Below are 21327 nucleotides of genomic sequence, written 5' to 3'. Positions count from 1 at the left end.
ACTTCCTGGGAAACCCGACCCTGGGGTGGGGGCTGTGGGGTAGGCGCCTTCCAGGAGCCCCTGAGCCAGAGCCTGCAGGACCCCAATGGGCTGAAACTCCCCACCCACCCACCCCGTGGCAGGGCACCTGGGTGCACCTGTGGCCAGGTTCCCAGGGGCAGGGGTCCCAGCCAGCGTCGGGTGTTTCCCTGGCGCCTGGGCTCACTCCCCGGGGCTCCAGGGGCACATTTGGCCCCAGGCCCTTCGCCCCCAGGGGCCAGGCTCAACCATCACACTGCAGCTGCCGCATCCACAGGCACAGTATGCCCCGCCCACCCTGATGAGGACCCGCCCCCCATCAAGGTCCGCTTGTGCCAACACCAGGAAGCATACGATCCGGCGCCAATGTGCAGCCCAGGATGCCGGCCCCGAGTGGGGCCTGGAGCTGCAGACACTCACCACGGGGAAAGGGTGGCAGAGCAGGAGGAAGAGCTGCAGGAGGACCTTCCTCCTCACGTCTCCGGGGAACTGCACCAGCCCACAGAACCTGTGGGGACCCCGCACTCTGGTGAGCTGACCCCTGCCCACGCCTGCTGCCTGGATACCCCACACCTTCACTTCACTGGGGGGCCTGCCAGTCTGCGTGGGATGGGAGGCCCCCCAGGTGCTGCCCATGGTGACCCCCAGGCCTCGGGGCTGTTCCACTGGGGAGGCAGCCCTGGGTTCACGTCCACTTTCTCCCCACAGGTGGGGGCATCCAGATCTCCAGAGTGTCAGGGAATCGGGGCTTTTTCTATGACAACACTCCCTGACCCGACGCCCACCCAGGAGGCTGGTCCAAGGGTGGGCAGGCTGTGGCCGGGCCCACCTGCTCCACCAGGAACACCGGTCGGCGTGACCAGGGCCACCCGCCTCTCACTCTGACATCAGAACGCCCCCGACCCCGCGCTCTCGGCTGCTGGGCCGGCCCCTCCCTTTACCGCCTCAGTGAGTTACTTGGAACTCACACCGCGATGCTGGACCTCAGTTTCTGGACGTCTTTGGACTTCTTGATCTCCTCCTTACAAAGCGCGAGCAGCTTCACACAGAAGGGGTGGCTGGAAGGAAAGCACAGGACCCAGAGGTGGGCTTCCAGGGAACATCTGATGATGGCGGCCACCCCCAGGAGGAGAAGCCTCGCCCCTGGGGACATGCACCAGGGCACGTCAACACCAGGGCATGTAACTGGCTCCTTTGCAAGTGCAGCAGGGACAGACACCCGCTGTCTCGCGTACTCAACAAACCACCTTCCCCGCGGCACCTCCCCGGCCTCACGGCCCCTCAACAGGAGGGCAGGCTGACCCCTGGTGGGGCCTCAACGTAACAGGAACACCCAGAACTCAGCCCCGCTGCAAGCCCAGCCAACGTGTGCCGTGTCAGCGCCAGGCTCAACCCAAGATCAAAAGAGGACGACCGAATCGTGGCCAGGCCCCACTCACTCACTTCCAGGTCCAGGTCCGTGGAGGGTCAGGGAGGGACTGGAGGCGTCCTCCCCGGCTCTGCTTGGCCGAGGAGCCACGACCAGCGTGAGTCCCCGTGAGATGAACATGCTCCTCTCCTGCGGAGCCGCAGCCCCAGGCCAATTCTGGCCATACAACGAGGGCTGAAGTACAGTGGTCTGAGTGGCCCCACGCTCCCTCTTCCCGTCCACTGGCCAGGTGACCTGGGATATGGCTGGGGGCAGAGCCTTATCTCACCAGACTCCCGCATGAGGGCGCAGGACAGACCTCCCGCCCTAGGCAGGCAGAAAGCAGCCGCCCATGGTGGCCATTTCAGGGTCAGCCTGTGACAGCAGCTCGCCTGACCAGAAGTGGTCCCAGGGAGACTCTCCCGTCTTCTCAGGCTAAAGGAGACCCAGCCCCCCAGTGGCACCCCTGCCACCTGCCATCCACGTGGCACCACTGTCCTCCCAGCCGGCCCGCCCGCCAGCCCCACCCCTCCCTGATCCAACCGGCTTCTCCCAACAGCTCACTGAAATGCCTGTCAGGGACCAAGTGACCACCAGGTCGCTGAAGGCCGTGGTCACTCCTGTCGTCAGCCGACGTGACCACTCGGCACACATCATCGACGACCCCTGTGACTGCCCCTCCGCCTCACCTTCTTCCTGGTAGATCTGCTTCCCCTCTGCTCCCCGTCTCCCTAACGATGGGGCACCCCTACAGCTCTGTCACAGCGCTTCTGTCTACACCTGACCCCCTGGTGGCCTCATGGGACCACATACCACCCATTTTCTGAGGACATTCCACCGAGTTCCAGCCTGGAAGATCCATCTCCTCTGGACGAGATCTAACAAGCATCTTAAACCAAACATCTCTGCTATGAACTGAATGTTTGTGTCCCCGAGATTCCTACGTTGAAGCTCTAATCTGGAACATGAGAGTGTTAGGAGGTGGGGCCTTGGGAGGCGATTAGAACATGACATGGAACCCACAGTGGGATCAGTGCCCTGCAAAGAGGAGACACAAGAGGTGGTCTTTCTGCCACGGGAAGACACAGCGAGACCGCGTCCCTGTGCTGATCTCGGACATTCAGCCTCCAGCATCGGGAGGAATGAGTTTCTGGTGTTTAACTGCCTGGGCTGTGGTACTTCTGTTACAGCAGCCTGACCTGCTAGGACAGCCTTCCAACTGGACCTCCAGGCCTCTCTGGTCCACACCGACTCCATCCAGCCTTCCTGTCTGAGAACAACTGCCCCCTTCCAGTGGCCAGTCCAGGAAGCCCACAGTCACCCTTGGCTGCCTCATCCCCTCACACCCACACTGATCTGCAACCGGTGGTGTTCGGCAGCATGCACGGGGGCCCACTGCTCTCTCCAGCTCCCCGGATCCCATGTCTCCTGCACAGCAGCACCCCCTTTCCTGGACCCCGAGACTCCCCTCCAGCAGCAGTAGCAGCTGGAGTGCCCATGACCCCCCGCTGCGGGAGGTGAGCCGGACACTTGGGGTACTATTTTCTCCTACCATTTTATTTTGAAATTTTCAAACCAGGAAAATAGGTTAAGATCTGAAACAATATTTAGTAAGCACAGTCATACAACGTATAAAAGGATCACACCCCACAACCATGGGGTGTATCCCGTGAATGCACAAGTTGCTCTGACAGTAGGTATAAGAAACATGCTGTGATGTACCATCGGCAAATTAAAGGGGAAACCCTTTGATGTTATTCATTTAAAAGAGCATTTGAGCATCTCAGCAAAGACGTAACGACAGGGACCAGATCTCACTCCCACCTGGAAGAACTAAAAGTGAACAAAACTCACTAGACAGCAGGCTGCAAAGGATGGTGACCACTGAGGCCTGGGAGGCAAAGGAGGTGAGCCTGCAACTGCCCAGCTTCCTGCCTGCGGAGGGGACACGGAGGGGACCTGGGCAGAACCTGGTGCCACCCTGAGTTTTTGGTTTGCAGGGAAGAGGGCCCCCAAGGATTCACCCAAGCCCTGATCAGTGCAAGGACACAGCCCCAGACTGGGGAAGAACCCACAGAAAGATGACACACAACGACTGTCACCACCAAGGCAGCAGAGCCTCAAACAGGGAGGCCGATGAAGCGGCTGCGGTGTACCTGTGCTCAGCAGCTGAGGAGCCCTGAACACGGCAGAGGAGGGAAGACCCACTCCCTGCGTCCACACCCACCCGGCCTGTCTGAGGTGGGCTCTCCACCTGCACCAGATCCCAGCACCGTGACCACCACAGCCCTCTGCGATCCCCATTCACCGTCGGGCCCGCCGTCCGTAACTGCCCTGACTGCAGGCCCCCGTCAGAGGGGACGCCTCACCTGCTGTTTCCTGCCTGGACAGCAGGGCTGCAGCAGGGCCCCACCCCCATGTGGGAGCAGCCAATGCTTCCTGGTGGCACGTACACTGTGTATAAAAACTGACCCTGAACGTACTAGAAAGCTATCTCCTAGAGGCTGGATTTCTGGATCTCACCAGCTGTTCTCTGAACACTCACTTCTCCTCGGCGGTGAAGATGGCGAAGCAGCCGTTGGCTAGCATCTGATCCAGCGTCTTTAGCAGCGGCACAGACACCCTGGGAGAGAAGACATGTGTGAGACGCCAGGTACCAGAACCCAGCAGAAGGGAAGACCTGGGCACGTGGGAAATTCAGTGCTGCTGAGACGAGGGCTCTCCCTGGAGGGCCGTCAACTCAACCCCAACCAAAATCCTGGCAGGATGTGTGCGGAAAATGACAAGCCAATTCTAAAGTTTATATGGAAACACAAAGGATGAAGAAGAGCCCAAACAGCTACAGGAAGAAAGGACGAAGCTGGAGGGCCAATACTGCTCAATTTAAATAACTGTGGCAGGGACTTCCCTGGTGGTCCAGTGGGTAAGATTCCGCACTCCCAATGCAGGAGGGTGGGTTCGATCCCTGGTCGGGGAACTAGATCCCGCATGCATGCCACAACTAAGAGTTTGCATGCCACAACTGAGAAGTCTGCACGCCACAACGAAGATCCCACGGGGCCACAACTAAAGACCCGGCACAGCCTAAATAAATATTTAAAAAAATAATAATTATTGTGGCAAAGCTCAAGTGATCAAAACCGTGTGATCCTGGTACGAAGACAAGCAAACACATCAAGGAAGAGAAAAGTCCCAAACTGGGCTGCATATCCACAATTTCTGACAACGATGCCAAAGCAACGCAGTGGGAAGATCAGTCTTTCCCACACGTGGAGAAACTGGGCGTCCACAGGCAAAACCAGGACACAGACCTGGACCTGTAGCTTGCGTCACACAGAAACCAACCCCAAACGGACCTGAGGTCTGAATGGAACACTCAAACTATGAAACTTCTAGGAGAAAAACGTAAGAGAAAGTCTTTGTAGCCTTGAAGTAGGCAGAAATTTCTTAGATATGACACAGAAAACACAATCGATAGAACAACAAGAGTACAAACAAGTTTACCAAGATGTAAAATATTTGTTCTTAACAGAGAGACTGTTAAGAGTGTGGAAGACAAGCTAGAGGCTGGGAGGAAACATCTGCAAATCACGTCTCACAAAGGACCTGTCCAGTATGTGTAAGAAAATCTCAAAACCCGGCAGCAAGGTAAAAAAGAAGCACCCAGTTTAAAAATGAGCAAAAATCTGAACAGATACCTGACCGAAGAGGCTGTGCAGACAGCCAGCAAGCGCCCGAGAAGGTGCCCGGCACCCTCAGCCAGGAGGGAAACTCAAATTACAGCCACGACGAGAAACCACACCCCCTTGGATCGGCTGAAATGAAAAGGACCGACCACGCCGGCCGCGGTGAGGACGTGGGCCCCCAGAACTCTCAGAGGCCGTGAGCAGGAAACGGTGCAGCCACTTCAGAAAACAGTCCGGCAGTTTTAAATATTCACCCGCCCTGTGACCCCAGCCAGTCTACTCCTTAGCATTCACCCAAGAGCAGAGGAAAGACAATTCCACATGAAGGCTTGTGTATGAATGTTCATCACAGCTTCACCTGCAGCTGCCTCAACCTGGAAGCAACCCCAGTGCCTATCCACAGGTAAACAGACAAATTGTGATGTACCCACGCAACAGAACATAACTCAGCACTAAAAAGGGCGACTCTGAAAGAAACACGCTGCATCCGAGAAGCCAGACGCTAACAGGGCACACACTGCATGATCCCACCCTCCTAACGTTCTAGAAAACGCCAACTAAGCTACAGGGACAGAAAGATCAGTGGCTGCCTTGGCGCTGGGGGACCCTGGGGGGTGGGGTTAGAAGGGGCAGGAGGCAACTGTGGGTGACAGATGTGCTCAGTGTCTTGACTGTTTTTACGGTTGCTGACATGAGTCAAAACTTCTCAGACTGTACACTTTACGTGTGCTTTGTTAGATGTCTTCTACGCCTCCAGACAGCTGCTCGCGGAAAGAGCAGAGAGCAATGGCCTGAGTGTTTGTTTGCTGAGAGCTCTCTGTGCTTCCCAGGGACAGGACAAGGGCCTGCATGAGGCGACCTGCAGCCGTGCGGTGGTAACCGGGGGCCCAGATGCTCTGGGACAGTTGAGAACGGAGTCCAGGAACAGCCCTCTCAGAAGGTGCAGGAAACATCCCCAGTTCTGAGGTAGGGCTTTTGGGTCTACACCCCATCTTCTTGGAAAAGCAGGTAACAAAATGCCACAGCAAAAACATTTAGAAAACGGGTCACGTTCCAATCCTGGCAGGCTGAGATCTCATCTTCTCGATGGCCGTGGTTGTGTGTGAACCACGTGTCTGAACAGTGGCACTGACATGTCAGTGTGCGTGACCAGGGAGCACCACAGGCCAGAGCCACACGAGCTCTCCTGGCTCACAGCCCCTGTCACTTTACTTCCAACGTGCACAACCGGCCCAGAGTGCAGGTTGCGAGGGGCCCGGGAGGTGACTCTGGTCATGCCCTTGCCTGCCCTTGCCCATGTTCCTCACCTGGGCCCATCCTACCTCCCCTCAGAGCCCTGCTGGGAAATGAGACCCTGGGGATCTGAGAAACCACTGTGAACAGCACCACCACTCACCTGTCGTTCAGAAGGCTGTCCTCAAAGACCTGCAGAAGGGTCCCAGTGAAGTCCTCCAGGGCTTGCGGGTCGTTCTGAATCCCCTTCATGTACTCAAAGAGGCCCTGTGTTGAGTACCTGACCTGTAATACAGCATTCTTGTAAGAGGGACAAGACCACCCCACTCCTGGCACCCCCTGCCTCAGGGCTGGCCGCGGTGACAGACTCAAAACATCTGCTACAGAGCGTCAGGTTCCCTCAGAGCCTGTCTGGGCCAGGCATGAGCGCAGCCACAGTACGGACACCCGAAACGGAAATGCAGCTCTGGACGCACCAGCACAACCCAAGCCCTCACATGCTGTTGCTAAATTTGGACCCCTTAGAGGTGCGGTATCTGGGCGACCACCGCTGCTGGGGAGCAAAACCAAAGGCACCTCCCCTCAGGTCAACAGCTAACACCATCGCACAACCAACACCCAACTGATGAGTCCTCACGAAGGAGTCTACAGAGCAAGAAAGCAGATGCAGGCTGACAGCAGACACTGGATCACATGACACAGAATGTAGGAGGATATTGTGTTATTACAGAGAAATGCAGTCACAAAGATGAGCATGTGATGGAAAAGCACGAGAAACGGATTTCAGAACAAACTGAATGGTAATGAAGATACAATTACCAAAACACCAAAAAATGCAACAGTGAGAGGGAACGAGCAGGCTACACAGAACTGCAGAAACTGCAGTAATTTGAAAAGAAGCGTGAAGATGGAGAGGATGGACTGTGGGCGGGAATGAGGACGGTGGAGAACTTTCCAGAAGTGATGAAAACCATGAATCCACCGGTTCAGGAAACACCGAATCAGGGCCCAGGGAGCGATGAGAGGCGAGAGGGAGAGGGAGGGGCCCACGCAGGGGAGACAACACAACAGAACAGAGAAAACACAACGAACCACCACGAAAATGCACAAACAGGAAACAGGAACCTGGAGAGACAGGTTGGGGAACCGCGGGGCGCTTGATGTGCAAAGAGGGTGAATCGAGGCCGGCAAAAAAGCCAGGGAGCGCAGGACCTGCATGCATCTGCATCTGCAGTTTCCCTGCTCCTGAGCTCATGCCCCACACGCTGTCCAGTGGATCAGGGGTAACGCCCGCCCCCCACCTGCCCCGCAGGCACACTGAGCCCCAGCAGAGGCTCCTGAAGGAAGGATGGAAGGAAGGAAGGAGGCAGTGCTCCCTCTCGGGAAGGCCCACTGAGGCGCCTGCTCACCGTGGACTCGGTCAGGCCGCCCACGGACACGGCCAGCCCCAGCAGCACGTGGTAGCGGTAAGCAGGCAGCCCCAGGAGCCGGGCCACGCGAGGGAAGGCCTGCGACGGCGCGCCCCAGTTCACAGAGGCCACAGCAGACCTGCAAGACAGAAGCACAAACTGGAGGGGCCGCCCCGCTGGGAGCAGAGCTGCCCCACCGGGGACTCAGCACCAGTACCTGGGGAAAAGCCTCTCCAGCTCCTGCCGGTGGGGCACGTGGGGGACGGCGGGGCCGTCCCAGTGCAGCAGCGCCAGGAACGCACGGGCTGCATGTGCCCGGAACCGGTCGATCTTCTCACTCGCCTGCTGGGCTAAGCAGCACATGACCCGCTGGCAGCTGCAAACCGAGAACGCAGGGTTAGCTCGGCTGGAACATGAGAGTGGGCACACGCGCCACCCTGGCTGCGGGTGGGAATGGGATCTGACAGCCCAGAAGCCTAAGTGGGAGATCTAGAGTGGAAGCAGTGAAGACTGACAGGGCTACCGGTTGACTGGTGTGTGAGAAGAGACGGAAGAAATGGGAGGACGGGGGGCCTGCAGCCAGAGGAGGAAGTCGGGGTGGTGGTGCTGAGGAAGCGACGCCCGGATCTCCTCAGGGGCCTCGGCAACAGAAAGGGCACGGTGATACCAGGCCAGCAAGGTACCCAGAGGCAGCCCGGTGTCCAGGGAACCAATGGGGGACAGGATGGCCAGTCTCCAGCAGCAGCAGGCGCTCGGCACAGGGGTCCTGAGCCAGGAAGCTGGCTGTCCTGCAACAGGCCTGGACCCTGAGGGAGGCCTAGCCAGGAGCAGGGGCTGTGGTGTCAGGAGGGAGGACCCGGGCAGACCCTCTCCACGCGGCGGGAGAACACACTCACACCGGGGCCTCGATCAGCTCTGGCTGGTCCCTTGCCAGCAGAAGAGTCAGGTCCGTAAGACTCGTCATGGCAGCCTCGCGGACCCTGCAGAGACATGGAGGGGTGAGGCTTCCTGCCCCCGGAGCTATGTGACCATCAGCCACTCTGCGTGGTCGGGTTCAGACACCCTCAACCCGGGGCAAGAAACACGTAGGAGGCTCGACAAAGGCCGCCGGCAGCCTTTCCTCCAGAAATATTTCTCTCACACATTACCTTGAACAAAGACACCTGTTTGACACCTGAAGACTAACGGCCAGGTCCCAGCAAACTCTCTCACAAGTGCACACACAGAAACAATGCTGACTTTCCCATGAACCTTTCAACACGAAATATACCCACTCTACAAAGGTTTTCCCGCAGAAACACTCTTGAGGGCTTTTCGAGGGAGGGATGGAGAGCAGCTCGTGTTTGCTCCAGAATGAAACAGCGTCATTTCAAACCTGGGACAAAGAACGCTCAACCCAGCTCAGACACACTGGGCAACGGGACCACAGACGCTGCCCCACGCCGCCAGGGCCGGCAGGTCCTGTATGCCTGGGGCACCCACCCTCCCGCCAAGGAGTGTGCACCACATGGGAGATAGCCTGCGCTGTTCGGGTCTGCACGGAGAGAGGCCCCGGCCCCGGAGGGGCCCAGCAGCCAGAGCACTGAGTGCAGGTGCGGTGGTGCTCGGAGGCATGAGACGGACGCAGGCCGGGGCCGAGGGAGCTGGGCAGGCTCTGACACCAAGGTACAGCCGCCAGCCAGCTGCTACTCAGGACACAACACGCACGACCCTCTGGAGGTGCCAGGGTGGGTCAGGGCGTAGACGGAGGGAGGACAGAGCATCCCCCCAGGACCCCCAGCGCCCACGGGCACAGCACTACAGGGAAAGGCCGACGAGAGGAAACAGGAGCGGCTAAAGCCTGCAGCACACGCCCCTGGGGCCCTCACCAGCTCCTAACTGGACAAGCACAGGGTGCGGGTCCCAAAGCCCAGAAGCCGGCTGCTGGGGGGGCACATGTGCAGGAGAAGGGCCCTGGGAAGCCCCTCAGTCAGAGCTGTGGGTGTGGGCAGGAGAAGGGCCAGCCAACCCCAGCCCTGAGGACAGCAGGTGACCCACCCACACAATAGGGGGCCTGACAAAAGGAAACTTAAATCTTGCTGCAAGGAAATTACACAACCCCAAATCTCTGCAATTTTGAACTCACAATTTCTGGATTTAGTTAAAAGTTACAAGGAATGTTAAAAAAAAAAAAAAAAAAAAAGACCAAGTGTTAACAATAATGAGAGAGAGAAGACGACAGAAATAGACGCATGGATGACATGGATATTGGAGTAAATGGCCAGTCTTTAAAGTAACCACGAGGAACACGCTGAAGAAAAAAAAAGAAAGATGGAAAACAAATGGAAAAGATGAAGACTTTCTACAGAGAATTAGGATCTCTGGAAAAGGACCCAACACTGCAGAGCTCAGATAAACCTCTGGAATTAAAGATTCACAGAGGGGACCCCTGCATGTGCACAGCACTGGCTGGACCGCCTCTGTTCACTTTATGTTCCGCATGCTCTGGGGGCAGCCACGGTGGCAACTGTAACACCAATGAAAACCCACTGCCCTTCTGGCTTGAACTGTGCAACCAGGGTCAGAGAGTAAAGGGCTCCCCTTAAAGGGGCCTGAGAAGGGGCCCCCACGTTCACAGAGGACCACCACCCACAACTCCACCACGCAGGCAGCACAGCAGAACCTGAGCGGCTGCCCGTATCGGGTGAGGCAGAGACCACGGCGCTGTACTCAAAGCGGGTCCACTGCCTGCCGCGAGGCCACCAGCACCCTCTGGGAGGATGAAGCAGAACCCTACCAGTGTCCAGGAGCCACTCTAGAGCCACATGCCATGCAAAGAACCAGGAAGAGTGGCTCAGTGTCCAGGGAAGACACGTGAGCCCCGGCTGTGGTCAGAGCATCTTCAGCACAGACCCTAAAAGGCACGGCTGCCACGGCCTCGCCCCACCGAGGACAGGGCAACAAAGGGCTCAGGTGGCCGTGCTGGGGCCTTCCTGAGGACATGGGCCCGGGGAGGTGCTGTGGCCCCCTTGAGCACCCCCATGCTCCCACTGTCTGGGAGGACCCCGGGGTTCTGGATATGCTGTGCAGACACGTGCACAGTCCTCAGGCCCCCACGGGAGCCGTGTCCCAAATGCCATCTCAGGACAGAAGAAGGAAAGGAAAGCAGCAGGTGAGATAAGGGAACACTCCTGGTGGATGAAGAGGCAGGAAAGGCCAGCAGACACAGAGAAGGGGGAAAAACCCAACCAGGAATGTTATTAATGAAAACACAAGACGAAATTAAAGCTAACTGCTTTTCGCATCGTTGTAATAAACAAACCACCTCCTCTCAATGTCAGCGACGGCTCACCCGGTGCTCGGCCCACAGTGAACCCCTCGTCACAAGCCATGTTTACAGGGGGGTCTTGCAGGAGAGAATGCGAATAAAAACACTTAGAAGAGGTTCCAACATAAGCTGTAGGAGAACCTCTCAGCTTCTCCAAAATGGCAACTTGGTCTCTTATTTCTAGTAAACAGAAAAGTACTTTTGAAACCCTGGAAAGGAAATACAGGCGAATCCAGGCAGGGATCCGAGCACAGCGGCGTGAGCATCTTCCCCATGCTCGGCTGACAATGACACAGGGCTCCTTCAGGTCAACAAGCAGCTGAAGGGCTCCTCCCAAGACTAAAATCTGTGCACCTCAAGTCTTATTCCCAATCAGGCAGGAGCCAAGATGATGATATACAACGGGATTCCTAGAGAACCCAGGTGCTCCCTACTCCCCTTCCCCAAAATGGTTTCAGATCCTTCCTGCTTTAAAGTTAGATGGGGGCTTTGCATGAACTTTATTAGGTAAAACTGGAGACCAGACAACTGGGGCTTAGACGAGGGAGACACAACAATGTTTGTATTTTATGAAGTTAATTTTTTTTTTTCAGTGAAGAGTAGGACGGGACTTCCCTGGTGGTCCAGTGGTTAAGAATCCACCTTCCAATGCAGGGGACGCAGGTTCGATCCCTGGTCAAGGAACTAAGATCCCACATGCCGCAGGGCAACTAAGCCTGCACACCGCAAGTACTGAGCATGAGAGCCACAACCAGAGAGAAGCCCACGCTGCAACAAAAGATCCCACATGCTGCAACTAAGACCCAACGCAGCCAAAAAATAAAATAAATAAATTTTTTTTTTTTAAAAAAAAAAAAAAGAGGAGGATGCACAAACAAGAGACTGGGACAGAAACCCCGGCTGCCCTGGGAATAAAGGGTCCAGGCTGGGGCCAGGGCGGCAGCATGAACGCCCCATCTCTGGCCTCGGCGGGACATTCTGAGAGGAGCAGGGGGTGAGGATAACGCGTCCGCCTCACCATGCTCCCACGTCCCCGCGGCTGTCGGTGGTGTAATCGCTCAGACAGCCCAGCAACGTGCAGTAAACCTGGGCAACGTCCTCTCTGCACACAACCTCGTCTGGAGTCCCTTCTGCTTGCACACCGACAGTCTGGCAAATCCTGAAATTAAAAACATGGGAAACACAGCTAATGTCTGCGGATCCCACGCAGCTCTCCTGTCTCTCTCATCATTTTGGCCTGATGTGTCTTTCCTGACAGGATGACCTCTGAACAGGCCCACAACTCGGAGGCAGACTCAGAATCCCCAAGTTCCTCCGCACTGACGTAAAGCTGAGTGACGCTCTTCTCCAAAACACATTTCTAGTGTCTACAGTTTCAGGGTGCACGGGGTGGATGGGGGTGGTGGTGTCTGTGGCTGGCCCCTCCTACCCACCATCCTGCAGAAGGGGCTCCACCCGAGCTCGTGGGGAGAGAAAGGGTGGCCCCTCCCGACGTGTGCGTGTGTGACTAGCGTCAGCGTTCCCTCCACATGTGCCACTCCCCGTCCTGGGGGCCGCAGTCTCGAGTGGAAAGCTCAGCCCCAGTCCCTGAGCAGGTCCAGTGTCCCCAAAGCACAGAGATAAGCACGCTACGGGTTTAATATTCATTATGACAAAACTGTAACGATCCTCTGTGAGTTGAAATGTTCTTGAACAATCCTCTGAAGAGAGAAGACACTAGAAAATAAAAAATAACATTTGCCTCAAAGTAGATTCAGCCCCCAAGACTGGGCTTCTCACAAAAACTGCCGTGAACGTCCCTTCATGCTCGGTCACTGGCTTCCGAGAGAACAGCGACTTTGGGGAGGAAAACCTGCGGGGCTCACCTAGAAATTGCCTTCAAAGCATCCCGCCTGGACTCGGCAAAGCTCACGTCCTCGGGAGAAATGTGGGTAACAGCCCTCAAGCCTGCTAGAACCTGAAAAGCAATGACAAGTCATCAACAGAACTGTTAGCCTCAAGATCAATGTACTTTTCATGCAAGTGGAGACCTGGCCTGGTGCCCTGCTGCTCCCAGAATGCAGCACAGCGCGGCCAGTGGCCGTCCGGGTGGGCCATGCACCCCAAAGAACACACGGTGCGGGGAGAGGGGGTTGCCTCCAACCCTTCCCACTGCTGGGCTCCCACCCCCACCCCACCCCCTGGCACCCAGGCAGCCTCTGCAGATCTGCCTCCTCCTCAGGGGCAAGACCCTGCACTCGCGGCCAGCATCCCCTTCTGCCCCCGGCTTGGAGCTGAAGCACAGTGCACACAGAGCACCTGGCTTCTCACATCCCCACCAGTTACTTCTCCCAGGGACAGTTCAGTTCTAAAAGCCAGGTGTTTCAAACAGATAAGCCCCAGAGCAGGCTTTGGATGGTCTGTCCCCGCTCTCAGTACGTAAGTTGGTCTAGTGCCTCAGATCCTAAGGTGTCCCGGGCAGGGGCAGGTGATACAGGTGAGGGGCATGTGTGCGCCAGGCACTTGGCAGCAGCGACATCTGGGAGGTGGGCTGGCAGGACCATGACTGATGTCTGGAGTTAAGGGAGAGGGGAGCGCAAGCATAAGAGTTTGGTGGGCTGAGGCCAGCTGGGTCTCCAGGGTCTGACTCCGCCACCCACTCTCCCGGAGCTCAGGACCCAAGTCGGGGTGTCAGGAGAGTTGACAGATCACCCCTGAAAGGAGACAGGCCAAGGACGGTGGAGCTCAAGGGAGAACCCCTCTGCCCCCGGCCATGCCAGAAACACAGGGCCCAGTGCTGGGGAGAAAGGGCAGCTCCCCAGGGAGGAGTCCTGGGGTGGGAGACCCAGCGCCCTTCACCACGGCCACAGGGGAGGCCAGCATTTCCAGACAAGGCTGGAGACATTCGTTCTTAACGCAGAAAACACTGGATGATGCACCACAGACAAGTAAAGGCCAGGTGTGTTTCCACGGAGGCCGCAGCTCCCTAACCAGCCTGGGAGTCAGCAATCCTGAGTCTCCTTCAGGTGAGAACATTAACTGGGCTCTCAAAGACCACCTGCTGCCCCCGGTGCTCCCATCCCCTTTCTTGTGCACACACGTGCTGGCTTTCAGGAATTCCTTCCGCCCACAAACCCCGCTTGGGTCTCACACGACACCCCGCCATGCTCAGGCCAGCCTCACCTGCCGGAGCCGGCCCTTCAGGACAAAGGCCGGCAGGGCACCCAAGGCCAGGGCGAAGCCACAGCGAGCCATCTCCTCGGGGCTCTGAAGTTCGGCGAGATACTGCTTTACCAGCTCCTCTGAAAAGATGGAACCAGAAGGTGACCACTGTTGTCCATTATCCACAAGACACACTCTTCACATACGTTCCAGAACACAAGCAAACGGTGCTGAAGGAAGAAGGGAGGAGCTACTTAGGCTCCTAAAGTAGATGTATTTTCAAAGTGGTGTAAATCGCAACAGATTGAAGAAAAGAGTACTTATATTGGGTGGTTTTAAGGTTTTCGTAAGCATTTTAATACATGATTTCACTCCTGGGAAAATAAAGCCAAGACAGTTTAACGGTAGTCAACACAGTCAAATTTTCATTTTTTATTCACTGAGAACACAAACGCCTTCCTCAGAAATGAGGATACTTCCTCAAAGACTGAGAGCAAACGTGGTTCCAAGCTGGACCCCCAGGGCTCAGCGCTCGGACACAGCAGGGGTGCAGGGACTGCTCTGCACAAGACACCCAAGGCTGGTTGGGCAGAAACAGGCAGAGCAGTCAGCCAGGCTGAGTGAGAGCACAGGGCGGGGAAAACAGACCTTCCCACACGGGAAAAAGCCCGACATGGGAACTGCAAGAGTACCTAGAACAGAGGTTATGAGAGGGAGAAATGGGAAAGAGGGCCCTGAAAGTCCGGGGCGTGATTCAAGAATTCTAGGAAGTGAAGTGGAAAAACCAGATCTGTTCTCTGAAAACGCAGCTCAGAAAGTCAAGAAAGGCCAGACACCCTTATACTCTGTTACCTACCACAACCGAAGAGATTCCTGTTATCACTGCTTACATTTCAACGAAGCATGACTTCTGTAATGTGAATGTGAAAACCTTACGTCCTCATATATTAGGATAGGAAAAAAAAACTGGAACTCCACTTGTACGTACACTAAGGTGATATCTTTGGTGGAACTTAAAACAACACACTTTGGCAGCAGCATGAAAATCCTTCTCTACAACTCACTTGAGTTTTAACAATAACATGTTAATTTCAGAATGTCCTTTGTTTTTATAGTCAGAGTGACATGACATGTTACCCTTTTCTTAGGCAAAAAATAAAATATGACTTGATCATCCCAATTTAATATAAAGTAACATTACAGTAGTCCCTCAATATCCAAGGGGGACTGGTTCCAGAACCCCCCAAGGAAACCAAACTCCACAGACGCTCAAGTCTCTTACAAAATGGCGCAGTGTTTGCATATAACCCACGCACACTTCCCATACGCTTTAAATCATCTTTGGTGATGTGTGATACTTAACACAATGCCAGTGCTGTGTCAATCGCTGTAAATATTATGTCAATGTTATGCAAATAGGTGCCTACACAGAAAATTCAAATTTTACTTTTTGGAACTTTCTGGATGTGGAACCCGCAGATACAGAAGACCAACTGTTCATTCTGTCTCTTTATGTAAAATTGCCTATCGTAAAGGAACATAGTGTAACATCATTAATTTGGAAAGTCTGTCAGAAGATCAAATTATAAAATATTTTCTTATTTTTGAAAAAATTCACAGAAAGTAGATTTAGACTATTGCACTCATGATTCTTCTACACTTATGATAATTTTTAAAGTGTTTTACTTTTGAAGTAACTGTAGTGCATGTTCTATAAAATGGTATAAAGGAAAGCTACGGGGCCACATAACATGTGAATATGAAGCTTCTTCATACAAAACTAACACTCTTGAACCAGACCCTACAAACAGGACCATGTGATGTGTGAGATAAACTCCAGCTTAGAGGTGGTTCTGGAAAACCCAACTGGTGCAATGACGTGTAGTGAGGCAGCTACACCGACACTGTTCCCGTGAAGAGGAAAAGAGCAGACGTATTAACACGTGAAGGACACTTGCCAGAAAAGCGCTGCCATGGGCCATACAAAAATTCTAAAACACACTACAGTGAAACAGAAAAGTCAACGGAGCAATCACTAAATGAACAGACTCCAAGGAGCAATCAGGAGGACGCGGCAGGACAGCAGAAGCAGACGACTCTGAGCTGACAGAGCCTGGGAAACGAGTGTGGAAAACAGTCACCCGATAATGAAGGACGGGCACCAAGGGACGGGGTGGAAGAGCGGCCTCCACAGAGACAGGGAGCTCCCCCAGGGTAACGGGAGCCTCCAAAGCACAAAACGGGGGAAAGCTGACTTAAAAACAGAATTTAAGCAAACGCTGCTGAAATAAGTAAGAGTTGATTCTACACGTAAAGTGGTAACATCCAGGAAAGTGGACTCCGCGTGGCCTGCAGAGAGCCCCTCTGGGCGCCAGGCGAGGGTGGGACGGGCTGAGGAGGAGGGGGTGTCTCCACGGCCTGGAGCCTGTTCTCTCCCTCCCCCCGCAGGCCCCATCCACACTGCAGCGGGAGGGGCACCCAGGGCACCACCCACCACCCCAGCCGCGGAGGATGCGGGCCAAGCGCAGGCGCCCACTCACCCTGCACGGTGGAGTCCGCCTCCCCAGAGTAGTACTCGCTGCAGAGGGCGGCCAGGGCCGACACAGCCGCCTCCTGAAACGAAGCAGATGTTAGTGAGCGGCAGGCTCCCGGCCCAGGAGCAGCCGGGCAGCCCTGCGACCAGGCCAGTGACTCGGTTTGAAAGACCCAGAGGCTGAATGACGTCACCCTTTCCAGTACATCTGCTGGTCATCAGTCACATACGGTCATAACTTTAATATTCTCTGCAACTAATACACTGAAGAGAAAATGATTATTTCCTCCATACAATGCAAATTCCATGTCTTCCAATGTGAACAGGTAACAATAAAACGTGGCATTTTATTCTTTCCCAGCAGAAGTAATGAAGGAAAAGTGTGGTAAACACCCAGAAGCAACGTGGCAAGGCCCCCAGGCGGGCCATGTACAGACCTCATTTGGAGAGAAGTTGGGGTCCATGGGTGCTGGGAACAGGAGGGGCTGCACGAGGAGGAAGGGCCAATCTGAGGGTGGGGCAGCGAGAGGGACAAAGTGCAGGTGCGGGGCTCACACCGCACGCAGGACCCTCGGCCCCTCCTGTCGCCTCCACGGTCACTCATCTAAGCCTTTCTCGATCGTACAGACAATGAGGGGCAAATGCTGGGTTCATGTGCTCTTCCTGATGCTCCCCCAAACCAGGGAGCCCCGGCAGAGGTGCTGGGGGAGGGATGTCCTCATACACATCAGAGGAGCAGACCAAACCATGATCACGGCTGGCATGAATCAACTATGAATATGTTTTTAAAAGGAAATTCTAAGGCACTAATTGTGAAGAACTCAAATTCAACTAGTAAAACTGTACCTGGATTCTACAGAATGATAAAGTTACTTTAAAAAAGGGAGGGGGGCTGAAGATTTGTTCTATTAACCCAGCAGAAATGCTGAGACACACAGGAGGCTGGAGAACTGTAGGGAGACCAATATGTACTTTCACTCCTTCATCCTCAATATCAAAGCCTAGTCATTATCAATACCCAAGACTGTTATCTCTGCAAGGGGTTAGGGGTTGCAATGCTGCTAGTCCAAAGTTCACCTGTCCTGGGGCAGGACAGTAGTGGCCACTGGGACGGGGACACACACAGACACACACAAACACACACACTCCTGCTCGCTTGAAATGACTAACGCTGACGTGCTGACATGATTCTGGATGCAGTCTGCTCATCAGTACATGAGCATCACGAACAGAGCTTCCAACCCTAAAATTCTACAACTCAACAGGACACAGAGTGTATAGGGAAAATGTTTATAAGGTAAATATAATTAATAAAGCCAGAAACAGTAATAAAAAATTTAAATATTCTGGTAAATAATGGCTGCATTCGTTTTCTTGATCATAAATTACAAAGACAGTATCACCCAGAATTCCAAATGTAATTATGGCATTTACCAATCATGTTGGTCTATAAAAGGGACTCATAATGCACGCAGCCCTTTGAAACAAACACTAAAATAAGTAATTATTTCTACACAGTGCAACAGCCAGAAAACCCTCGCTCCCCACACCTTTATCCGTTGCCGAGAGTGACTTGAAATGAGGTGAAGGTTTCTCAAGGTGTCGTTTATCAGCCACTGCCAACCATCTGTCAAAGAGACAAATTCATTCAGTTGGTAAAGAACATTTGTATGAAATTAAAAACAACAACACACAGATCTTCTTCTACCTCTCAAGTCAAAGTAGATGGTGACCTTTGAGAGGAACCTGGAGGAAACCTAAGGTACACATTCTCCAGATCTAACAAAATTCTAAAGGCCCTCGCCCTCCCCACCTAAAGGGGGAAAGTCTCTCTGCTGTTGAAATGTGAAAACTGTCATGTGGGGAAGTTTTTGTTCTTTTATCACACCTTCAGGTTTCAGGTGGTCTTTTCCCGTACCTCTCCCCCGAACAATCCCTCCAGACCCCCACCAATAAAAACCCAAACATTCAATTCAATTACTTGGGAACAAACACTAAATCTATTCAATTTTTTTTTAAGTTACAGAACTTCTGAGGCTGCAGACCAAAGCGCCAGGACAGCCCAGTGGTGGAGGTGACCCTGAGGCTTTTCTTACTGCCTCTCTGTGGCCAGGTGCCATGGAATGTGGAGAGGCTCCCAGACCCGCACAGGGGCCTGGCCGCCACTCCCAGGGAGAGCTGTGGCAACTGCTGGCCCTCCCCTCGTCCTGCGAGAGAGTGCCCCTCAGGCTTGCACCACCCATCTGGGAGAGGAACAGCCGAGAATGCCGGGTGCTGGGCACGGCCGTGACAGGCAGAGCCCCAGTCAGCAGCTCTGAGGAAGGAGCTTGACCCCTTGGAAGAGAAGGGAGAGTCTCTGTTTCTGTGGAGAGAGTGTGGTGGATGCTCACTATTTACAATGGGTTCTTACAGCAACTTCAAAACAAGGATTCTAACAGGATGGAACTTTCCCGTCCACCCTAACAGGTTGGTCTTCACTTTTTAAGCTGAAGTAGTTCTGGAAGAAAAGGCCACAATGTGAGTCACTGGAGAAGAGAGGCACTTACCGATCACAGCGTCACCTCTGAAGGGCATTTTGGAAAGGGACAAGTTTTCTATTAAAATGCACACTAGGAAGAAAAAGGACGAACACAATGTCACTTCCCCGTAAATGCCCATCACAGCACCTACCCTGCTGCACCTGAGCCCAGAGCTGCAACACCACCACCCCCCACATCCCCCACCCTATGCCTTGGTGCTGGTGTCGGGAAGCAAGCCCTCAGAATGGCCTCAGCCCCAGACCTGGCCCAGGCTCAGGGGCAGCTCCAAGACCCACAAGGAGCAGCATCAAGCGGGTGCCCTCAGGGAGCCCCACCCAGTCGAGGGAGTGCTATATGGAGGCTGCAGGTTTGACCCCCATACGAATCCCCAATGATGACTCAATGCAGAGGACTTGGCTGCTGGGCCATCAACACCCACAGGTTACCAGGAGCTGTGGCTGAACTGCAGGCACCTGCCCAGTGAGGACCACAGAGAAGCAGGTTCTCCTGGGGCACAGGGGCTCCAAAGACAAAGGAGATGCCCCAGTCTCAGGTCAGCACCAGGGTCAGGACGGGGTCAGAGGAGGTAACATTTATCATCCCCATAGGGTGGTCCCCAGATGAGCTGCGGTACTCAAAGCTCTGGTAAATTCCCCACCGCTGTGAATAATGTAGTGTCCGCGTTTATAACTGAACTACCACTTCTGTGGGTGGGAACATGGCCAGTAATAGCTACTGACTGGCCATGACTGCAAGGATGCCTGAGCTTCCATCTGGCAGCCTCACTGTGATGGTCCCGCCACCAAGGGGGCTCCACCATGGGGACTACTGCAATGACCTGACCTGCCCGACGCACCACCCGGCACCCGCTGACACCTGCTGACAGGCCATGTGCCCCAGCCCGTGTGACTGCACAACTCCTCACGCTGCCCACTCACAACACAACAAGAGGGCGGCCTCTGCACACCCACCTTTGTCACTAAAGTAGAAACAGCATAGTGGTTTCTTCCTACTGAGTAATTTGCATTTGCTGAAAAAAATCTAACACTACAGAAAAATAAAATCGAAAACTACCATTGACATTGTGGGGGCCATGCATTTTGGGGGTGCCCCCATGGACCCTCACAGGCCGAGAGGGCACAGGCACACCTCCCTGTCAGCTCCGTGCCCCCACTCCTTCTCTGTCACCGAGCTCCCACCTGACCCTGAGACTAAGCTGAGCTGGAGCATGGCTCCTGCACCTCCCTCCATGCTCAGAAGGTCACAGGCCACCGACACCCCACACGGCCAGGCTGGGCTGGGTGACGCTGCAGCAACAAAGCCTCAAGCTCAGCGTCCGTGGCAACAAAGGCTCCCCCGCTCATGCTGTACATCTGTCACGCATCAACAGGGGTGCCTGTCACTGTCACCCAGGGACCCCAGGGACAGGTGGCGGCCGTCATCTGAAATGCTGCTAGGCTCGTGAGGAAGCCAGCTCTGCAGAGTCTGCGTGAGCATGGAAGGCTCCCGACAGAGTGACACCATCCCTCTTCCTCACAGCTCCTGACTCACACTACCTGTGTCCACAAACGTGGCCCTACCCAGCACGAGGGGGCCCGGGGGCCAGAGGCGGGAGGTTCCAGCAGAATCAGGACGGACACAGGCCCTCGCACACGGCTCCTGCCGCCAAACTGCTCTTTTTCTCTAACGACATAACCAACCGCTGGAGAGCCCACGCTCTTTAGTAGACAGGTAACATCCCACACTATGGCTGTGAAACAATTTATTCAGTATTTCCTGACGGGCTAAGCTCTCCTTCCGGTTTTCATCACTTCAAACAAGGTGGCCACACACATCCCTGTCGGCACACAGACTGCCTGTCTGCCCATCAGGTTGCCCATCACCCTTACACGTTTTTTGGGTGCAGAGTCCCAGGAGTGGCCCTGCAGGGCAGAAGACTGCACATTTCTAATCATAAGAGACACCGCCCACAGCAGCCTGAAAAGACTGTAACAAGGCACACTCCAGAGCGAGGACCCCGTCGGCAGCAGGGCCACCAAGCCCTGACATAGCCAACGTGATCCGAGGAGACAC

At 54.7% G+C, this 21327-nt stretch overlaps 1 protein-coding gene and 1 long non-coding RNA gene across 3 annotated transcripts in view; one reads left to right on the top strand and one right to left on the bottom strand.

Annotated features, from left to right (window-relative positions):
* Nucleotides 1-21327, bottom strand: part of TBCD (tubulin folding cofactor D) — a 176604-nt gene that overhangs the window by 8455 nt on the left and 146822 nt on the right. For both annotated transcript variants that reach the window (XM_027081141.1, XM_027081142.1), the window contains 13 exons: nucleotides 19282-19344; nucleotides 18286-18362; nucleotides 16743-16815; nucleotides 14224-14342; nucleotides 12927-13018; nucleotides 12080-12220; nucleotides 8651-8734; nucleotides 7972-8130; nucleotides 7755-7893; nucleotides 6509-6630; nucleotides 3972-4049; nucleotides 987-1076; nucleotides 439-526 (listed from right to left, as the gene is read on the bottom strand). In XM_027081141.1, the coding sequence (XP_026936942.1) occupies nucleotides 439-526; nucleotides 987-1076; nucleotides 3972-4049; nucleotides 6509-6630; nucleotides 7755-7893; nucleotides 7972-8130; nucleotides 8651-8734; nucleotides 12080-12220; nucleotides 12927-13018; nucleotides 14224-14342; nucleotides 16743-16815; nucleotides 18286-18362; nucleotides 19282-19344 (1325 nt within the window). The remainder of the gene's footprint in view (nucleotides 1-438; nucleotides 527-986; nucleotides 1077-3971; nucleotides 4050-6508; nucleotides 6631-7754; nucleotides 7894-7971; nucleotides 8131-8650; nucleotides 8735-12079; nucleotides 12221-12926; nucleotides 13019-14223; nucleotides 14343-16742; nucleotides 16816-18285; nucleotides 18363-19281; nucleotides 19345-21327) is intronic.
* On the top strand, nucleotides 4447-19297 carry LOC113606615 (uncharacterized). Its single transcript, XR_003427633.1, has 3 exons — nucleotides 4447-6078; nucleotides 18254-18497; nucleotides 18756-19297. It is a non-coding gene; the product is annotated as an uncharacterized LOC113606615 (long non-coding RNA).

The sequence above is a fragment of the Aethalodelphis obliquidens genome, unplaced genomic scaffold (genome assembly GCF_003676395.1).
Source record: "Aethalodelphis obliquidens isolate GAN/ISIS:26980383/991018 unplaced genomic scaffold, ASM367639v1 scaffold44, whole genome shotgun sequence".
In the NCBI taxonomy this organism is placed as follows: Eukaryota; Metazoa; Chordata; class Mammalia; order Artiodactyla; family Delphinidae; genus Aethalodelphis; species Aethalodelphis obliquidens.
This window is presented reverse-complemented; position numbering and strand designations above follow the sequence as displayed.